This window comes from Euprymna scolopes, chromosome 33 (assembly GCF_053919585.1).
Source record: "Euprymna scolopes isolate OS-2025 chromosome 33, ASM5391958v1, whole genome shotgun sequence".
In the NCBI taxonomy this organism is placed as follows: domain Eukaryota; kingdom Metazoa; phylum Mollusca; class Cephalopoda; order Sepiida; family Sepiolidae; genus Euprymna; species Euprymna scolopes.
In genome coordinates this window covers 36,162,372-36,185,561 of record NC_136514.1, presented here as the reverse complement: position 1 = coordinate 36,185,561, position 23,190 = coordinate 36,162,372, and the positions used below count along the sequence as shown (strand labels likewise).

General features: G+C 34.2%; 1 protein-coding gene across 3 annotated transcripts in view; it reads left to right on the top strand.

The window, feature by feature from the left end:
- Positions 1-23,190, top strand: part of LOC145258191 (methionine synthase reductase-like) — a 130,970-nt gene that overhangs the window by 87,186 nt on the left and 20,594 nt on the right. For all 3 annotated transcript variants that reach the window (XM_080116082.1, XM_080116080.1, XM_080116079.1), the window contains 4 exons: positions 2,112-2,255; positions 8,435-8,523; positions 11,613-11,769; positions 17,643-17,826. In XM_080116082.1, the coding sequence (XP_079972208.1) occupies positions 2,112-2,255; positions 8,435-8,523; positions 11,613-11,769; positions 17,643-17,826 (574 nt within the window). The remainder of the gene's footprint in view (positions 1-2,111; positions 2,256-8,434; positions 8,524-11,612; positions 11,770-17,642; positions 17,827-23,190) is intronic.

Genomic DNA, 23,190 nt, shown 5'->3' with positions numbered 1-23,190 from the left:
GGGAGTTAATGGAAGGTATTAATCTACAATAATACCAAAGAAATATTGCAATATATTCATTTTTAAACAGTCCCAGATTTCGATTTCAGTTATTTGTACATATAATACATTACAATTCAACTTTGAGTTTTCTAACTTCTTTTCTTTTAATGGATACATGGTATTTTTAAGGAATTGCAGCATATTTATGTTCATTTACTACAGATTATTTGGAAACCATTAATTTCTGGAGATTTTCAGTAGCATATTCTAATTCCTTGTACAAAAATACACTTATATGGTAAATTTCATTGCTTAATCTTGTGTTTTAACAAAGATATGACATTTTTATTGAAAAAAGTAGTGTAAAAAAATGTGACAAAACGCATATGGTCTTAAAGAGGGAAAAATGTCCAAACGTAGTGAGGCACAAAAATAGTCGTAACTTCCTTAATTTTAATTGGATTTTAAAAAAATTTTAAAATTCTTTTTTAGCTCATTAAGCTCTTTCTATAGATACCAATATTGAAATATTTTAAGCTATTTCAATTGTTTCATGTGTATTGCTAATTTTATTGGACCAAATATATAGTAAAGATTTAAAAAGTTAAAAAAAAAAAAAAAAAAGAAGACTCCTGCACCACCAGAATCGAAACCAAAATGTTTAGTTTACAATTTACTTTTTCCCTTTACGTTAATGCCTAAGCTATAAAGACATGTTTGCTGTAAGGCTAAAAATTAAAACATGAACCAATAGCTATTACGTTACGCATGCATATTTGTAATGCCGTCGTTTAACCATCACCTAGCAAATTCCATTTTTTTCATTTTCACACTTTTGCACCGATTTTCCCCAGCTAAAGCCCAAATATAAAGTTTTGCATGGGTTCAAATACCCTGTATATTAAGTTTCATGTCTGTAGACCAAAAACTGACAGAGAAGTTTAGTAGGCAAAATTCTTTAAACAAATATATATACGCATAGATAAATATATATCAAAAGAGTTTTGTGTTTACTATAACCTTTTTACACAAATATTATGCAAGTACCTTTTTCGCTTTTAGTATTTAGTTTACTAGTGTTTTCTATAAATGCAAAACAATCAGAACCAAATAGATGCATTCTATTCATTTTAGGTTTTATACTGCAAAACGCTTCATACAGCATTTTTCCTAGCCTCTTATTGAACGATCTATTTCTGATATATGCTACTGCCATTAAAGCGTATGTCCATAAACTATGCGCTAATTTTGATTCGATAAGTAGGCATCTTTTCATCTCAAAAAGGGTTCGCCATGCCCTTTCAGCTGTGCCATTTTGGAAGGAGGAGTATGGCGCCGATTTCTCGTGTTTAATACGGTGGTTAATTAATAGAAGTTCAAAGTCTTTACTAATAAATTCAGTCCCATTGCCTGAGCGAATACATTTTACTGAACCGTATGGGCAACATCAGCAAAATATTTCTTAGTAGTGAGGATAGTGTCAGATTTGTTTTTTAGAAAGTAAACCATAATTAAACCGGAAAAATCATCAATAAAGTTCAAAACGTACCTTAGATTGTTTCTCCCCATCGGGCTGATCGGACCTGCTAATTTTTAAAATAAAATTTTCTCTGATTCGACAATCGATCTTGTGATAAAAACAATTAAGGTTTTTCTTATTTCAAAATTAAAATGCCTATGAAAAATTAATCTATAATATAAATCTCACCTGTCTGTTTAAATGTATGTATGTATGTTTGTATGCCTGCCTAAAACTTATAACTATTAAAATGTAAAATAATTATTCCTTGTTTGTTTATCAAAAATTTTTGTTTAAATAGTTTTATTAAAAAGTTTTGTTGAAATAGTTTTGTTTAAATAATTTCATTAAATAGTTTTGCGTAAATTGTTTTATCAAAAAGTAAAAAAAAGAAAGAGGAGCACTCTATATTAAAAAAGTAAATCTTACTGGCAACATAAAACAACTCATTTTTTGTTTTGTTTGTTTATTGAATGCAATATGCAAAGGTCAAGGTCGATCAGTGTCAACTGAAAGCTGTTCCTCTTGTTTCTCCCATTTTCTGGAATCCTTAAACCCTAATTGATCTCATATTATTATAATTATTTATTTTATTTATTTACTTTTTCAGGATTTAAATGTTTGTTCTTTACAAAATGATGCGCCTTTCCCAAGTATGGGCTGTCCTATCCAGAGGGCCACGGTGCTTTCTTCCTGTCTTCTTACAAGCCCAGGTGCTGTGAAAACAACTCTTGATCTGGAACTATATTTTGAGGTAAGCAAAAAAGTAAAATACAAATAGTTAAATATTCTTCAACCGATGCAAGCAGTTATTTAGCATAATGGTTAGAGTTTGTTAATGAGTAAGTGTTATATATTTGCTGTGGCCGATCGTCAAATGTGTTTTCAGTCTATTTAATTTCTAAAAAAATCAACCTTCGTCATTTCTTGATTTATACATTCGTTGGCGATAATAAAAACACACAGCTGATTATAAAAATATTTTGTTTATTTCCAAAATAACCTTTTAGGTTTTCGAATGACAGTTTCCACAAGTATGATGGCGCTGTAGGTGGGGGTGGTGATGTGTGGAGAAGAACGTGTTGCTTAGCTCGCCTCTTGTGGTCGCTCTAACCCTAACCCTCTTGTCTTGTAGTCGCTCTTCCATCTCAACATTCCAATATGCATTGTCTTGAAATGTGAGTCAAACTCGCAGGGATTTTACATCCTACAATTTTACCTTCTTTGACATCATCTCTTGGGCCTTCGCATTCAGACTTGTGATCAACTATTTTTTTTTTACGTCTCTCCAGGGTATCTGGGTTATTCAACATAAGGAGATTAGGATTCAGTCCTCAGTCGAGCTGTACCAAAGATTCAAAAAAATTATTAGATGAAAATCAAGGGTAAGTGGAGAGATCCAAGAAAGGGATTAGCAGTCTCCCCATACATCTTAATGTAGTAGTTAATGGAAAAGGACTCTTTGGGTCACCCCTGACTCCATTTATTTATTTGTGGACTGCTATCCTCATCTTCATAGATGTTGTTTCACAACATTTTGGCCAACTATTCCTCTGGTCTTCGTCAGATGGTTAACCGCGATGGAATAGGAATGCTGAGTCTCTTAACTGTATCTTTAGTAATAACTGTCTTCCATATTTATTGTCGTCTTACCATGTTTAGGCCAATTAATCCTCTGGCAGGCTTTGGGTAGGATTGAAACCGCTATCTTCAGAAAATGCTCACCTGGAACTGTGGGACTTCGGTGATCTGGTGAGAACTGGTGTGTCAACATGATTGTGCCGTACGATATATATATATATATATATATATATATATATATATATATCGTACGGCACAAGATGAACAATATATATATATTTTGTTCATCTTGAATTTTTTAAAACTGAAATTAATAAGGTTGTAAATTTATATGTGAAACAATTTCAAAAATGAAGTAAAACTTACTCTACTATCTGTCTATCTATATTTCATTAAATAAAACTAGCAGGACCCGTGGAAATTCCACGGTAGTTAAATTCTTTTAAAACACATCAGTAAGAAATTCCTTATTGTTATATTACAAAAATGAACGTATGGAAGCAAGTAGAACAAACAAAGAACTTTAGTTTAAACTTTTATTGAAGGTCAATGCGATCGTAACTGATACTGTTGATATTGTCAGGAAGTGCTGGTGATGATTGAGGTGGTGACAGGGACATCGATCAGCTGCTTGGAGTGAGAATAGTGGTCAGTCAGCAGGTTCTTGGGAGTCAGACTGTGAATTTAAAAAAACTGTGTGACATTGTTGACATCAATTTTGTGAAAGTTCTGATGACCCCAAGTTGTTTAATATTTCAGGACATTTTGGATTACATGTGTAAGTAATGAATAGGTCACAGAAAACTGCCATTGCATCTTGATAAAGCTGTTGTAGATTCCTAGGACTTCCTGTAAATGTAGATAGTAGAATAACTGGTACACCAGAATAACCATCTTCATTCCTTGCTAAATGATCCATTAAGCCAGAATATTGAGCAGCTCTTGGTTGACTTTGATAGCTTTTAATGAAGTTAAATAAGCAACCGTCAACTTTTACATATGCAATAAACTTTTCTATTTATTTTGAATTTTATTCAATGAAGATTTGGAAATTCACAAATATTTTTAAAGTCGAATTATTGATATAGATTTCAATTAATGCATCACAATTTCCTGATAATATAAATAGAACACTTTGAATTTTCTGTACAAAAGTTTTTTCCATAAAAACATTGTAATCTGTTATAATATTCAGATTCTTGTGTATTACATGCATAGAAAATGAAGTGTTTCTGTAAAACTTACGAAGTACAGTTAAATTTTGATTTTTTGATAATCAAAATGATGTGAGGTAGGTTGTACCTATCAAATTTATGTCAATGTTATATAATTAAGTAAAGTTAAACAAACTGTACACTACTTTTTCATCAAATTATGAAGTTTAAATATAAGGAAAGCAATTTTTTTTTTAATTTTCCAAAATCATATTTACATCCAAGTTAATTTTTAGATTCCATAGCTGTTCCTGATTGTTTTCATAACACTTCACGGTAAACAATATTCTTAGTATATGTTACACCACGCTTTCTGCCCTGATTATCATTTCTATGCAGTTGCATTACCTTAAATTTCACACTGTGCTTAGATCGAGCTCTTGAACATGCCACATACAGTTGACCATGAGAGAATACAGGTTGTTGAAGATATATAACAACCTTATCAAAAGTTTGGCCTTGTGCTTTATTGATGGTCAGTGAATATGCTAATCGTATTAGAAACTGTATCCGATGAAATGCAAACGGAACATTTGTATCACTTGGCTTTAACTTAATTCTTGGAATGATAACTGTGAAACCTCTATTAGATCCATTAATTAAAATAGCAATGATGCTGTTTTGATGACATTCTTTTATTTTCATCCTAGTTCCATTACAAAGTCCTTGATTTATGGATAAATTTCGCAGTTGCATTACTATTGCCCCTATTTTCACATTAAGTCGGTGAGATGACATTCCAGATGGAGTTAATGAATTTATGAACTCGATAGGATAATTTTGAAGTTCAGCATCATCATCAGAGATGTAATCTGTACTTAAATATGTATTTATGCCTCCGGGAAGATTATTTAGAATTTCTTCATTTACTATTAAACATTCTGTATTTTTGGAGTCATGATGATTCTGTTTTCCATTTCTTGAGAGCTGCAATCAAATATTTTTGAGATTAGAGAACCATTACATACCGAATCATCAGGAACATCTATGGCATCTACAGGAACGTCATTAAGACTGCTCGTTAGTATACCATTACCAAGATGAAGGAGACATCTACAAAACTCCTGTTCATTTATGTTAGTTCTGACGTTTTGTGTTAGCTGTAATTGACTGAAATTATGCCACAATGTGCATCTTTTAAGACAGGTGTCTATAATAGATGTAGGTGATCCATGTGACACTACTGGCAAAATTTGCCTAAAGTCACCTCCAAGTATGAGAAATTTTCCACCAAATATTTTATCGTTACCCATTATATCTTGTAAACATCTATCTATAGCAAGCAGTGCATGATTAGGTATCATAGAGGCTTTCTCAAAAAAGAAGTATGCTCTGATATAGGAGAAACGTTACAGACACTGGTTTCTGTCAGAGGTACAGGTAGTTTGAATATTCTGTGGAGTGTTTTCCCTGAAGTTAGTAGCATTGCAGCAATGCCAGTCCATGCCGCAGTGGCGGTTACAGAACTGCTGGAGGTGAATTAATCATATAACATGTTGAATAAAAAGGTTTTTCTTGATCTGGCTGGGGCATCTAAATAGAAGCAATTGTTGTGTGGGGCTTCTTTTTCAGTTGCCATGACAGCCTTGATTATAGTATTAAAGACCTCTAATTGTTCATTGCAATTCAACATTAGGCTGGTTTGTATTTCGAGTCATATTATCTATTGGAGGATCACCTGTTGGTTCAGGTAAACACATTGCCTGGCAAGAAGAACCATGCTCATGAAATATTGCTTTTATCAAATGAAGTGCAATGTTTTCACATATGCTTTCATCATAAGCAGAAATGAGGTCTTCAATCATGCTCTGTTTATGGTTGATGAATAGTTGAAAGGCATCCACTGGATGATGATGATGATAAAGACACAGCATTGCAAACATGCTACGTAGTTGTTGTGGCATTGTAAATGTAGCAGCTTCAGTAAGAACATTTTCTAATTCAGTATCATCTTGCAATAATCTAAGGCTGATGCAAGCTTCTCTAAATGTAGGGAATGTATGACCTTGGACTGTTCTTAAATCTTCAAATGACTTTCCTCCAGAGACATAAAGAAGCAGAATCCGTTAATAAAACTTTTCACCTCGGTTTGGTGAAACTGAATACATTCTTGTGATCAAATTACTTGACCGCTCTCTTTTAGTCCATTTTGTAGTAGTTTTGTTAAATACATAATGATGTGGAATATCACAGTAAAAATATTGGTTAGCAGTAATATCATTCTGATTTAGTTCATACCAAGCAGTCAAATTTGTGTGACGTTGTTATGCTTGTTGAATTGCTGGTTCAGCTTGTCCATGTTGATAATAAATCTGTTGCTCTCCAGGCATGTGAACAGCTAAACGGTACACAACATGAGACTGTCTATGCATTTTATAGTCAGAAAGACGCCAAATTGCTTCTGGAGGTGATACATATTTGCATGATAGATATTGCTTGACTTCATCTCTTTGTTCTGATCGCATTGTTTCTCCTTGATCGATATTAATAGATGAATAATGGTTATTAACCTCCATCATAGCACTATCATGTCCTTTATAAACATATTTTAATATGTATTTTATACTCTCGACTGAAGAGCAGATTTCTAAGTTAAAATGAGCTATATATGGCATATTTCATTAAATAAAATGGACGTTTTTTGTCTATTAATTCTATTTTCAATCTTTTCCAACTTCCGAATAACAGTCTTCACTTCTGGCGGGAACTAGGGGATGTAATCACCATGTTTATCATAAGTCCGAGTTCCTTCAGGATTCATTGTCAGGGAAAAATTAATCTAACTGGTTTTGAACAATTTATAAAGTTTTTTTTTTCTTCATTGGTTAATTATTTATCCTTTTTTTTTTCCATTGGTTATAATTGGTTAATTATTTTATTTATCCTTTTTTCCATTGGTTAAAATTAATAACATCCTGAAATGTTTGCAAAGCTATTAAAATAAATAACTCTACAAGCACTTCAGGATGTTATTACTATTGCTAACGTTATTAATAGTTGTTGTTTTTTTAGATTTTATTAGTAATGCTTCTAGTATTTCAAGTTTCAATTTATTGTTTTGTTCAAGTACAGATGTGTTTGTAAGAGATTATATATATATATATATATATATATATATATATATATATATATATATAGTGCATTGAAAAGAAATCAATAAAGTGCTCAATCGCAGATGTGAGAGCTAAAATACAAATTATTTCTTTCTTTATTTTAAAACTATATGTTACAAATTTCTTTGATTTGTTTTTCATTTCAGGAGCCGCTGATGATTTGTTTTGGATTTTTAAAAGCCAGATCTACTGCAATGAAACCACGGCATGTCTCTGAAATTTGTAACAGAGCGTTTTTAAATAAATAATTTGTATATATATATTAGCTGCACCTACCTAGCATTGCATGTACTGAAGTTATCTTTTATTCTTTATCGTTTATTTGCAACTTTTACAGAAAAAGAAATAAGATTTTAGTTGTAAGGAAGACAACTTTTTGCATAATCTTGAATTAAAAATGAGTTATTCCCCTTGCTTATTTTAATTTTTTATTATAATTGAAAATGTATTCTATTTTACCAATTGTATGGACAGGGCTATATAATTTTTTTAATTAATTGTAGCAAAAGTTGGTTGTTTTTTTTTTTTATGGCATATCAACCCTTTTCAGGTCATTTAATGCTGAATACAGTGATTTTGAAGAAAAAGTTTTTAATAGAATATATGTTTTTTTTTTGTTTTTTTTAAGTCAGTTTCTATTTAACCTATAGTTGGGACCCTAACAGGTACTACCACTCCGGGTCAGAGTGGACCTGGGAGCAATGGCAATTAAGGGGTGACTCCACATTCTCCAAAGCCTGCAAGCTGGGGCCTCACCATCGGATATAGTTTAAGGTCATATCCAGAACCAATTGTAGCAAAGTATGTGATTATAGTTCCAGTAAGGTGAAAGAACAGTAACAAATGAAATTTAGCTAGTTAGAATCAAATATATCAGCTAAAGTTTTATTTAGGTCCAACTTTTAAAATGTTACAAGGTAACATTATCTATTAGATAGACTATGGCCTGATTTTTTTATATTATGGCAACAATCTCTGTATGTTTTTAAAAAGTGTTATAAAAATTTTGATTGGTTATCTTTCAGGATCCTAGTGCCATTTGTTACCAACCTGGCGATGCCATCTCTGTAATTTGTCCGAATGATGAACGTGAAGTTGATCTGCTTATTCACAGGTAAATTATATCTTGAAGTCATTTTTACGTTTGAGAAGGGACTGGATTTTTAGCCACAACAAACTTTAATATACTGTTATCATAAAAAATGACACAAAGAATACGAAAACTGTATCAAGGTTTAATTTGGCACATATGAAAAAGTTAGTATAACTTCTTATTAGGTGCGTGTTTGACTTTCAGATGTGCTTGTTGGATTTATGACTGTCTGAAAATCAAACACATACTTGACAAAGGAACGGATTTTTCAAAACATTGCAACACTGATACTATACCTGACTTCCTGACACAAGTAAGAAGATATTACATGTAAAATAAAAAAAATATATGTAGATATATATATATATATATGTGTCTATATTAGTGATGGGACGATTCCAATATTTTTCCCCGATTCCGATACAATTACCGATTCCGTAATAAATTACTGATTCCGATACAATTTCCGATTCTTTATAAATCTCTAAATATTTAACTATAGAGTTGTTATTTTCCCCGATTTCTGTAAAAAAAAAAAAAAAACAACACATGTTAAATATGCAGATATTTTCCTAAACGTCAAAATACACTTGTGGAGGATGATCTATCGATTTTAGCTTTACTGGTATTTTAAAATCAATAAATATTTATTATTTTATCATTATTACCAGCGATGGATGATTTTGCTTTAAATAAAATCAAATAAAAAAAGACAATTAAAAGAATCGTTTCTGGCATCGGAAAATAGGCACCAATTTTTTCGAATCCGATACCGATTCCAATACCTCCAAATTTGTCGATTTTTTTTTTTTTTTTTTTCCCCGCTTCCCAATTCCGATTAATTGGCCCAACACTAGTGTATATATATATATATATACCCGCATGTATTGGATGAATTAAAATAGCTTGTTCCATCATTCTATCTTAATTTGCTGCAGTTTGTGTCAATCCATTACATTTTTCTTTTACTCCTGTTTACCCCTTACTGTTATATACTGGGTATTATGAAGATGACGGATCTTCTGTATTGTTGTTGTTGTTCGTCTTAGGAAGAGTCTTAGTGTTTCATCTAGAGACATGGTACATTCTACTACATGAGCACCAAGTTATTTGTTTATGTTACACTTAAACTTCTGCATATCAGTACAGTCAGGGAAGCAGGCAGCAGGAAGGGAATTCCAAAGTCTAGCTGCTTGAGGGAAGAAACTATTAGAATAGAAAGCTTTCTGGGACAACAACGGTGAAGGGGTGTGATCTTATTGCTAAGCAGGTTTGTCGGGGATATGTATGTCGAGGAGGTACAAGTGAAATGAGTTCATCAGAACACATTCCATTAAAATATTTGTAAAACAGGCACAGTGATGCAACATTGCGGCGATGAGACAGGGGCTGGACCTTAGTTGATAAAGTGGGACCGATTAGATTGACAACTATTTTTTGGATATATCTAGGAAGGAGAGACTAGTGGTAGATGCAGCAGCCCAGATGTGGCAACAATACTCCATGCATTGTATTGTCTCCTATAAACTTAAAATTTTTGTTGATTTTTTTAATTTTTTTTTTTTTCTTCTTTACTTCAAACTAGCGGGAGTGCCCGGGTGTTTGTTGGTGTAAAAAAAAAAAAAAAGTTTTAGGAGGGAGGTAGGCTTGAACCCGAATCCTTGAGGTGAAAGCAAAAAAAAAAGCATGATAACTTACCTCGGCACTACAAAGGCAGTTGAATGCGAGTTGATGAAATTAAATGATTTAAGAGTTATGTGATCGATGTGTGAATTTAATGAGGTCAAATCTCACGCCATAGGGGAAATGAAATCCTGCACTTAATTTTTGCTGTGAGGCAGTTATTTTTTTGGTTTTGTTGGGGGGAAAACCAACTCCCTATAAAAAAGGGGAGTGCCCAAATGAATAGCAATTGATCAAAGAAGACCGGGGAATGACCTCACTCCAATAGTTTCACTTTATTTATACTAAAAAAACGAACAAACATGCAATACAACGAAATAGCGCAAATTTTATATAAGTCAATCAAAATAAATCTAGACACAACGTCCCTTCGCAAATCGTAGATATTATAATCTAGGAGGTATATAAACATTTCTAAGAAATAGTACCCCCCCCTCCCTGGAAAACCCCCATACAAAAATGCGTGTGCCGCTTTTGCCTTTTATATATATAGATGTTTTTGTCAGGAGGACTGTGTGGCTTGCATGAAATATATTACAGCTGTTTTTCCCTCGATGTAAGCTTTGTTTAAATTTAAATTGGAATTTCTCTCTTTTGTTTTATTTTATTCCAGTCAAAATTCTCAGAAATCAAGGAGGTCCTCTCTGGGACTAACACTTGATATTGACACGAGATACGTAAATATTCAAATATCCCGGCAAATTTCTACTTTAACTCTCAAATACTAAATTAGGAAAGAAATTGGGAATGTAATTTTCGCTTCTGCAATTGATCATTTCAATATGTCCTAGTGTACATTTCTTATGGTCTCTTGGCCTTACTGGATTCCAGAACAAGAATTCATCTAGTCTGGTGGAGTATCATGCTTTGTACTGTTATTTGAGGTAACATCACTTGGAAAAGGTACACCATTCCTCGTAAAAACCAATGTTGGCTAGCCATACCGAGGAGATATTTTTTGTGTTACGAATACCATGTTATTTTCATTATTTAGTCAAGGTTTACTTGTAAGGGTGAAGCATGCTTATGCCAGGATGTCCTGACAAACCCTTGCACAGAGAGACCTGAGACACCCGAGAATAGTATCTAATAGACATTCAAGTTTTTGTTCAGCTGCCAGCATTGCCCTGCTTTTTATTGAAACCGACCAAGAGCTCTTTTTAGTATCCTTGTTGTTCCATTAAGTGCAATTGTCTGGATCTCTTTTGCACTTAGTTCACCAGGAATATTAGTTAGGTAGGACTTCCGGTTCTTCTTCATAAACCCTGTGGCACCTATAATAACTGGTATGAAGAATCCAGTACAGTGTCTTCTATAAAGTTGGGTATGTGTATATGTTTATATATTTGTATGTATAGGGTTCACTTTGGACACTAATTATATCCTGCAGTCCTTTTATTTGATTTATTTTTTGTCTTGGTTTATAGACTCGGCCTTGTTGAAAATGCAGATATTCCTTTTGAACTTTCCATCATGTCTACAACGACTAAAAAGAAAGCATCATGTCCAAATTACATTCCTTCCAAATGTACAATACAACACGCATTAACACATTGCTTGGATATACGTGAGCCCCCAAAGAAGGTAAGATGATGCTCAGTTTATAACTGTATGTATTTGCATATTAATTTAACATATAATTTCAGGATTATATATTAGTGGTATTGCAACACTGATACTATACCTGACCTCCTGACACAAGTAAGAAGATATTACATGTAAAATAAAAAAAATATATGTAGATATATATATATATATGTGTCTATATTAGTGATGGGACGATTCCAATATTTTTCCCCGATTCCGATACAATTACCGATTCCGTAATAAATTACTGATTCCGATACAATTTCCGATTCTTTATAAATCTCTAAATATTTAACTATAGAGTTGTTATTTTCCCCGATTTCTGTAAAAAAAAAAAAAAACAACACATGTTAAATATTTTCGTAAAAAACACATGTTAAATATGCAGATATTTTCCTAAACGTAAAAATTACACTTGTGGAGGATGATCTATCGATTTTAGCTTTACTGGTATTTTAAAATCAATAAATATTTATTATTTTATCATTATTACCAGCAATGGATGATTTTGCTTTAAATAAAATCAAATAAAAAAAGACAATTAAAAGAATCGTTTTTGGCATCGGAAAATAGGCACCAATTTTTTCGAATCCGATACCGATTCCAATACCTCCAAATTTGTCGATTTTTTTTTTTTTTTTTTTTTTCCCCGCTTCCCAATTCCGATTAATTGGCCCAACACTAGTGTATATATATATATATATATACCCGCATGTATTGGATGAATTAAAATAGCTTGTTCCATCATTCTATCTTAATTTGCTGCAGTTTGTGTCAATCCATTACATTTTTCTTTTACTCCTGTTTACCCCTTACTGTTATATACTGGGTATTATGAAGATGACGGATCTTCTGTATTGTTGTTGTTGTTCGTCTTAGGAAGAGTCTTAGTGTTTCATCTAGAGACATGGTACATTCTACTACATGAGCACCAAGTTATTTGTTTATGTTACACTTAAACTTCTGCATATCAGTACAGTCAGGGAAGCAGGCAGCAGGAAGGGAATTCCAAAGTCTAGCTGCTTGAGGGAAGAAACTATTAGAATAGAAAGCTACAACGACTAAAAAGAAAGCATCATGTCCAAATTACATTCCTTCCAAATGTACAATACGACACGCATTAACACATTGCTTGGATATACGTGAGCCCCCAAAGAAGGTAAGATGATGCTCAGTTTATAACTGTATGTGTTTGCATATTAATTTAACATATAATTTCAGGATTATATATTAGTGACCTGGCAAGGCCACAGGGGAGACAACCAAGCAAAAAAACTCTAAGCAAAAGTCATCCCAAAGCAGCAAGACTAAATCTGGCTTGCCAGGACACTATATATACAAATGTAGGCAAATTTGCATATATTTTATTGATTTGAAAATATAGGTTCTTTTTTACCAATTGTCATAAAATTTTAACCATAGAATAATATTATAATCTTTAAAAAGCCTGCAAATTTTCATGGAGTTTTATCCCATAGAACCAAAGATATGAGCATTTCAATATTCAATTTGGCTATGAGTATAACATTCAAACACGGTAGTGACAGTTTTAGTCCTTTAGAACTGCTTTAAAACTTCACCGCTCACTCATTTTTCAACCAAATTTCAAACAGTTATTACAGTTTATAGATTACAGTCTCAGCTATATTGTGAAAAAAAAATTTTCAATTTTTGTTCAGTAAAACAAAAGTTAGGATGAATTTAGTGATGTTCAAAATCGTAAAAAGACATAAGGAGGTGAGTGACGATTTTTATTACTGCTTTCCATAGCAACCACGTCACTTCAGCGACTGGTCCTGGATATGACCTAAAACTATATCCGATGGTGAGGCCTCACCTTGCTGGCCTTGGGGAGTGTGGGGCCACCCTTTAATTGCCATTGCTCCCAGGTCCACTCTGACCCGGAGTGGTAGTACCTGTTAGGGCCCCAACTATGGGTTAAATAAAATCTGACTTAAAAAAAAATATACTCCATTAAAAATCGTTCCTCAAAATAACTAGATTCGGCATTAAATAACCTGAAAAAGGTTGATATGCCGTAAAACAAAAACAACCAACCAACTTCACCGACTAGTGTTGCTACTAATTCACTGCTGTCGCGAAAAAAGAAGTAACAAGTAAAACAGACAAAATGAAAGAATGAAAGGGAGATAATTGGTGGAATTTTATTGAAGCAGACGAGTGCCATGCATTGTGTATGTTACGTTTATGACAGCAAAAAAAATAAGACTGAAATTAAACAAAGAACAAGTGAATTTATTGGAAGCCTGGAAAAATCATGGATTACAATAGAAAAATGTAACTATGAAAAGTAATATGGTTAAGCTTAAACATGGAAAAGTAAAGGACTAGTTGTTAAAACTGGAAAAGAAAAGGATAAGATATTGTATTAAAAAATATAATAAATTTATAATTTAAAATATTGCAGCATTAAATTTTTTTTTTTAAATTCAATTTAACATTATATAATCAATTCTTAATGCTGCAATACTCCTCTGGACGATGATGGTTACAGTCTTTAGTGCAGGTTACACTAAAAATACAATTGCCAATTAGGACTTTTACCCAGTTGGAATGAGAGCATGCTACCCTCATGAATTAAATAAAGGGTTCCGTTCAAAATTCCGTACAGATTTCCAAATTCACCAGGAAGAGTTTGACAAGATGAAGAAGGTTACTGTTGAGAGTTGCATCATGAGGGGGAGTGGTTAAAAATAAGCAGAAATTTGTAGAGGACTAGGACATATAAATTCTAATCCCGTTACAAAAGAAAATAATGAAACGAATGGAATGAAGTAAACAATAACTCAATTGCGCGATGGAATAAACATGTCGTTTATTTTCTGTTGGAAATAAAAATGGTTTAGGTGTAACACGTGTTCATTCAGGCGTTGACGGCTACATGTGTGGAAAAGAAAGAAATGAAGTCGAGGATGAGAAATGGCCGTCCCGCACGTAGAAAGGAAAATAGAAAAGGGAGTGTTTGCCTCAGCAAAACCGTGCGTTCATGATAGCAGTCGTCCACGTGAAAAAGTCTTCAAACCAAGAGCTATGGACGCCGAACTTGCCTAGTTGACGAAACCAGGCGAAAGGGAAGAAAGAGAGGAAGTTGAATAGTGTCGTGGATTTTTATATCGAGGTGAGTGTTCGGACTGCGCATGTCTGGAATTCCTTTCAGGGGAAGTGACGTTTCGCATGTGTGCGTACTTGTGCGCGTATGTATGCGTATGTTTGCATGTGTGTGTGCGCGCGTGAATGTGAGTGTATATACGTGAACGTGAATATATGTACGTGTCTGTGCGTATGTGCGTGCGTACATGTGGGTGTATGTACGAGGATGTGTATATGTGTGTGTGTGTGCGTGTGTATATGTGAGGGAAAACATGTTCGAACAAATTCTAAGGAGGAAAAATAGCACGTGTGGATGGATCGAAAGAAAACTTTACTTAGAACAAAGAAAAAAGGGGAATTATGGGACATTTACAATCAAAGGGAGATAATGATAAGATGAGTGTTGTTGGACTTTCAACACCCCCACTTGCTCTTAGAATGTTATCATGTTGTTTTTATTTATTTTTATTCTTATTGTAAGAGCATTATATTAGTAAACAGATTTAAAGTCTGAATAAAAGTCCCTGGAGTCTTTCTAGTTTTGCTAGAGTTGGGTGTTTTGTCAATGTCAGCCAGCATATCTGTTGTGGGACAATAAATTATGTCTATACTCTTGTTATTTAGGACGTCCCTGATAAAATGGTATTTTATATCTATATATTTACACTTTTGTCAGTGTACAAGGTCCTTGGAAAGTGTTATAGCACTTTGATTGTCTTCAAATATCTTAATGGGAGGCATATTTTTTATATGGGTCCATTTTCTGTGAGTAGCTGGGTGAGGTTCATACCTTCTTCATAATGTCACATATTTAGCTTCGCATGTGGATAACGCTACCATGGGTCATCTTTTCGATTTGAAGGGCTGCAGTTATTTTCAATGAGCTTGCTTCGATTTAACCTTACTGAACTGAGAGTAGTTGATCGACTCTGACATTCTTTTGTGGGTGAAATTTTGACTGGAAACTTTATTTTCTTCCCACAGTCTAATGAACTTAATTCACTTAAAGGTGTGGATCCACCAGACTAACTTCTCTGCCATGAGGACAAGTTGTTTGTGACGGGTTCTATCAACAGGTCTTCAGCTTCTCCATTAACTTGCTTGGCTGCAAAACTTCTACCAGTAAGCATAGGTGACAAAGCTCTGCCAATGAGTTTTGTGCCTTTTGGGCTTTCAAATCGCAGACTGCTTTTAACAGACGGGTCATGGACAGAATCGGGCGTTTTATTTGATTTTCCTATAAGCAGTGACAGATTGGGAGATGCCGTATTCATATTTTATTTTTAGTCTCATCAGTTGTCTCGAGTTGCTTTTCTTCCATACAATCAGTTAGAGTTTTTAAATCAATCTTCTTTGGTGAATCTGAATGAGATTTTTTGCAATAAGGCACCATGCGATGGCAATCTAAGTCGAGGGGTTGGGGGGGGGGGTCTTCATAGCATCAGAATTTTCGGAATTAGGAGAATTTAAATCTTTTGAAGCTTCATCGCCATTTATGATGATAGATGTAGACTTATGAACTCTTAGGAGATGGCGAACAACTTTTACATTTTTGGCGACTTAATTTTAGCTTTATCTTATCTTTTCGTCTCACGAACTAAAGCAGATAGTTTTGGTACGTCGTCATAGTTACAGTGACCAAGTATTTTATACCACGTGTGGACATTGTAACATTGATGGCAGCTGTCTTCGGTACTGTTGTCCTCTGCAGTCATTAAATAGTACAGTCTTTTATGTACATATATTTTAAATTTTGAACCCTTTTTATGTTTGAGTATATTTTTATTTTCTTTAAAAATAACCGTTGCTCCGTTTCTGGTCATGATTTTTATAGAAAATATGTCCTGTGGGTAGGAGGGTATAAGTAACACTATTTTTAGGGTGACTGGGATGCAGTTTCCATTCATCTTTACTAGGCATACTTCAGTGTCTCCTCTTTTTAGTGCTATGCCGCTGGTTATCATTCTGTCCGCTAACTCCATATAGTGGTTTTCTGACTGGAATGTGGGGGTCAAAATTTTTGAATTTCTTTTCGTCTTTAATGATGTGGACGGTTGCTCCTGCGTCGACTAGTAAGCCCATAGGTGATATCGCCTTTCGTATGTCCTCCATTTTGAATGTGAATGTAGCTTCTTCGTTATCTGTTACCTTTTTCATGGTATCCTTTCGTTTATATTGGCAAGACTCTCTCTTGTGAGTGGTGCTTTTACAGTAGTTACACCAAGTTTTTTGCTTGTTATCGTTGTTGGATATATGTCCCTTCCCACCACATGTGAAACACGGAGTGTCTCACTCGTCACGGCTGTCGTTTCTTATAGGAGAAGTCAATTTCATCATGTTGTCACTACTCGACTGGTTTTTGTGTTTCAACATCTCTTCAAAGCTGTGGAGTTCAATTTTAAATCCCGAGAACATTAGTTCTTTGTTGCTGTAGGTTATATAAATAGAAAAAGGGTCGAACTGGCTAGATAATCCTTTTAGTATCATTGCGATTATTAAGGCATCATCCACTGTTTGTCTGGCATTTCTGAGAGATGTTAAAATGGTTTCCGTTCTTATTATATAGTTTGTGACGCTTTCGTTCATCACCTTTCTTTTTAAGGGATGTCAGTACCGCAATAACGTATTGAATTTTCAAGAGGCTACAACAATTTTAAATGCCTGTACAAAAAAGTCTGCAAACTTATTGAAGGCACCTCATCGTTACTGTTATTTTTCTAAAGATTGTTATCTCTCTCATTTTGTTTGATGTCTTATAGGCTTTGCTGAGGATGCTGGTTGAATATGCGAGCAGTGAGAAAGAAAAATACAGACTCCAGGAATTGTGCAGCAAACAAGGAATGGCCGAATATACAAAATATATCCGTGAACCTCAAATTTCTTTACTTGATCTTCTTCTCAGCTTTCCATCGATAATGTCTCTGCCTTTTGAACGCCTAATCGGTAAGATGTATCAGAAATTGCGAGGAATTTTATATCAATGTGGGGAACAGAACTAGGTTGTTTTTTTTTTTTGTTTTTAGGTTTCTTAATATTAATAAAAAAATTACTCATTTCATATTTTGGTAAATTATTTTATTTCTTCATCTGAAATTATGATAATCTATTATATAAATCTCACCTGTCTGTTTAAATGTATGCATGTCAGTCTAAAACTTTCGACAGAGGCGACGGATTTTCACAAGAGCAGTATCGTTTTGAAGTTCGACCCTTCGGACGACAAATATCGAAAATTTGGCTAAAAACATTAATTCCTTCACCCTCAACTGAGCAGTTTTCTATAAAAAAGGGTCGTTTTTTTTTTTTTTTTTTTTTTTTTGTGTTGCCATTTTTACAAGTCATCGTATTGGATGAAATGACTTTACTAATTTCAATGTTCCGAACTTCCGGTCGTGTCATGGAGTAGGATTAGAGTTTCGTTCACTTTCTTTTCCACCTTTGCATCACGGGTTCGAGTCTGCCTATCTACTACCACTTTTTTTTTGTTGCTCAACACACACCTCCAAACACCCAGGCACACTTTTCTCAAGGTTGAAGGTTCAATCCTCAGTATAGGTAACACTCAAAATACAATTGTGAATTACTTAGGACTTCTACCCAGTCATGGCTGACGAAATGAGAGCATGCAACCACACACACACACATACATATATATATATATAGAGAGAGAGAGAGAAAGGCCAGTTACTGAATGTTTGTTATATGAACTGAACATAAAAATATTTATTACATGAACTGATTGAAATTATTCGACAGGATACTCAAATAAGATACTTTAAAATTTCCTATTATCTGGCGAGTTTTAAAAAAATGCGTTCTTCTCATCAAAGAAAGGATATTAGCAAATGTATATTATAGCAGAGCTATGCATTTTTTAGGACTGGCATTAATTGAAACAGCATCACATGAAAGCTGGACATGGATTAAATAAATGGTTTGTTTGAAATTTTGTGCAGATTCCGGAGTTTCAGAAGAGACATCTAAAGAAGCGACGAAAATGTTGTGTGACTAACACTCAAGATGAGAACAGTAGTCTGAAGAATTCGAATAACATGAATAATCTACGATTTTGTTATTAAACGTTTTACATTTTATTTAATATATAATGTGGAGTCAATCTTTTTCTATAATTTTTGTCAGCCTTCTTCCTACAAAATCAGTGCTTGATTTTGGCTTGTCAGTTCTTTTCGTGGACCATTGTAGCGTCTGAATAAGAACAAGGGAAGAATTAGGTGTTTTGGTACTTGTTTAGTAGTTTCTTTTTTTACAGAGGAAAAGCAAATTTTAATGAGATCAATCGTATCCCAGCCATCTTGTCTATTTCATGGACGGGGAGGAGGGGGCATCAAGTGAGATAACTCCATTACTGTTGTGGAGATGCCCACTAATGTACATAGGTGGGTGAGTGAGATATATAAAGGTATCAATCACCAATACCGGGGGGAGTCCGGCAACGACCGCCAAATAGGCAAGACACCTATGCTCCATCCAGTAAGACATGCAACACGCCACCTGCCGGAATATCTCCAACTGAAGTATATCTGAAGACATGTAAATGTGTATATAACTTTTCTTCCTAATATATTATTGTTATACCTTTACTTTCCGTGTTCTTGTTAATTATTTGTGCAGACACAACAGTTACTGTTTCAAGTTTGTAAAGATTTGACAAGATTATATTGAAACATGGGCAGAAAAAATGCATTTTAGTTTTTTTCACTTAGAGTTTCACAAAGTTTATCTGTTTTTTTTAATCCCTTTTTCATTTTATCCTTTGTTACCCCATTTTTGGTTTAAAGGCCCCCCCCCCTCAACTACGAAATAGGCAAGATGACGGGATATGATCGTTCTCATTAAAATTTGATTTTCCTCTATTAAAAAAACTACTTGATTAAATTAAGTGAACTTTATTTTTTATGAGAACTTAATTCCATAACAGGCACGTGCAATAAATATTTTTTCAATATTTTCATTTTTTAATGTCTTGATTAAACTAAACAAGTACCTTTTTTTTTTTAATATGGGGAAGATCAATTTACACAGACTCAGCTAGTAGCAGCACACATTTCTCTGTAACTAATTCCTTTAGACAGTCATGTTCTCGGCCTGCCTCCCAGATCATGAACATCAGAAAGCCTCATTTCTGGATTAATTCCTAACTGAGGATTGTGTAACAAATGCCCATGGTCCACTCAGGAACGTTGATCACCTTGTGATATTGGTAAACATTATCCTTAATTCTCAAACTAAGTTGTTCAAAAATGCAAAATATTACAAAAGTCATCAGAATTAATGTTCTCTTCCTGCTGAACAGTATGCAAAATGCCACATCTGACTGCTATATCTACGACTAGTCTTTCACTCTTACACGGGTTCCAAAAAAGAGTCTCAAATCTAATAGGTCCCACACTATCAACTAACCTCCAACATCTGCCCCATCACCACAATGTTGCATTCTTGTGTCTTTTTTACAAGTACTTTAATCAAATGTGCTCTGATAAACTCTAGCACTTGTGCCCCCTCAATGTACATACGCCCGACTAACCCGACAAGCAACAAAATCCCACCTCTTCACTGTTGAGGTCCCTGGATGGCAGAAAACCTACTCTTATGGATTCTTCTCTTGGACTGCTAGACTTTGGAATTCCTTCCTATTTCTTGCTTCCTTGACTGTATTAACCAGCAGAAATTTAAATGTAATGTTAAAACATCTTGCTGCTCACATCTTCACCATCCTCTGTTAGATACGATCTCAAACAGAAGCCCCCTTATGTCTAAGTTGGCAATATGTCTTGTTTGAGATGGAAAAGTTCTTTTTTTAAAATATGGTGAAAATCCATCACCCAAAAAAGACACTGGATTAAAGCAAAACTATTAAATTACCTTAGTGTAGAAGGATATCTCCTTCATTGATTGAGGACAGAAAAAATTACATCTAGTAACAAAACAGAATTACCAAAAGAACAATAAAAGGCTAGTCGATTCATTCCCCTTTAGAAAATACTTTGACAGCATTGGAATTTTATATGGATACCACATTTAAAATAAGATGGTAACTGTATTTGCCAATGCAGATAAAAACAGTATTGAGCAGCACTAGGTAGGTACAGCTAGATTGACTGAAACAAATATTTCTTTAATCCATTTAATCAACATGAAAATACAAGCATAAAAAATAGTATTAAAAATTAAACACTACAGGATGACCTCCAATCTGTAGTGGAATGGGGACATAAATGGATGGTCACATTCAATGCTGCCAAGACTAAACTGGTTTCCTTCAATAATTACAAGAAACCTTCTCTGCCTCCAATAGCAATGGCCAGTGTCTCCCTGTCTGAGAGTACATCTTTCAAACTGCTTGGCCTAACGTTCACAGGAAACATGAGTTGGAACAATTATATTGAAAACATTGCCAAGGCCGCTGCGAAAAAGGCAGGCTCTCTCTACCATGCTAGAAAACTACTGACACCTGAAAGTATCCTGTACCTCTATAAGGCCATCATTCGCCCATGTATGGAGTATTGTTGTCACATTTGGGCTGGTGCATCTGCTGCTAGTCTCTCGCTCCTAGACAAGGTTCAAAAGAGAGTCACCAATCTGATAGGCCCTGAACTGGCATCTAAGCTTCAGCCTCTGTCTCATCGACGAAACGCTGCATCCCTCTGCCCGTTCTACAAGTATTTTAATGGTGAATGCTCTGACGAACTACAGACACTTGTGCCCCCACGACGTAGACACCCTCGACAAACCCGACAGGCAGCTAAATCCCACCCCCACAGAGTACAGATCTCTAGATGTAAAAGATCTTTCTACACCAGTAGTTTCTTCCCCAGAACCGCTAGACTCTGGAATTCCATTTTAGGTCCCTGCTTCCCTAACTGTACTGACATGCAGAAGTTCAAATGTAATGTGAACCGACATCTTGCTGCCCAAATCCCAACATAGTGCCCCAGTAGTTGCTGCCCCTGATAGTAGCCCCCTACACCAAAGTGGCAATGTGCCTTGTTTGGGGTGAAAATGTAATAAAAAAATAAATAAATAAATAAATAAAAATAAAAAAAAACAGCATAAAATGAAACATAATTTTTTTTTTTTTAAGAATAAATCAAAAAATAATTTTTTGATGCAAACATCCATCAATTTCATTAACCCTTACCTTTAAGTGGATTTTAGCAACTTGGTAGTATTTAAAAAAAAAAAAAAAAAAAAAAAAAGGCGTAAAAAATTAAATGACTTGAATATCAGATGTTTTAAACATTAAAATTTGATTCTTCTGGGAATAAACCAATAATTTTCAGGCATATAGAATACTAGCAGGCCGCCCAGCATTGCCTGGTCATAAAATATGCGTAAATATTATATTTTAATTAATGCAGATTTCTTATTTATTATAAACATAAATACCATAGGCGTTAAATGTAATGTTAACTTCCTTTAAAAAAAAAAAAAATTTTAAAAATGGATAAAAAAACTTAGACATGTGCATGCAAGTATTATTTTTTTTTCTAAAATGTTCACTTCTTGTAAGAAAAAAAAAATACTCAAACTGAGATCAAAATCAAAACCTAAAGACAACGAGTTAAGTACTATAACCATTAGGCCAGCTTGAAACGATTTTAAAAAGTGTTTTCAAACCTATTTATTCTTAACATAAGCAATCTGTCATGGGAACGATTCATGCATGCACATTCGTGAAACAGTTGATAAACAGATAAAAATCTGATGACCACCACATACCAATATTTCAATTTTGACCCCTTAGGAGCTCTTTTTTCCAGATGAAAACCAATTAAAGTTTCCACATGTCTGAATACCCTATATACCAAATTTCCAGTCTGTAGTTCAAAAATTCCTCATGTAGGTTGAGAAATGTCCTCTCACACACACACACTCTCACTTTTCTAGATATATAGATTATAACAATTCACTGTGTTAAGTTTTGAGACACTGTGTTGAACAAAGATGGCAGCGTAGTTCAGATCAGTAACCAAGATGGCGACCAAGAATCAAATGCGGTCCGTGGCGTAGTTAACCTCTTAAGTTCTGAGATATTATGTTGAACAAAGATGGCGGCGTAGTTCAGATCAGTAACCAAGATGGCGGCGAAGAATTAAATGCGGTCCGTGACGTAGCAAACGGCGAACTGATTGAATCCAAAATTCTATAATTTTTATAATAATTTTGCGACGTTTTGATTGGTTGTTTAGCACAGCCGTTGGTTATAAAAATGATTGGCGAATCCATTCGTCTCATACCCCCATCACAAGGCAAAAACATTTTACACACTGCATATTCAAGCTCATC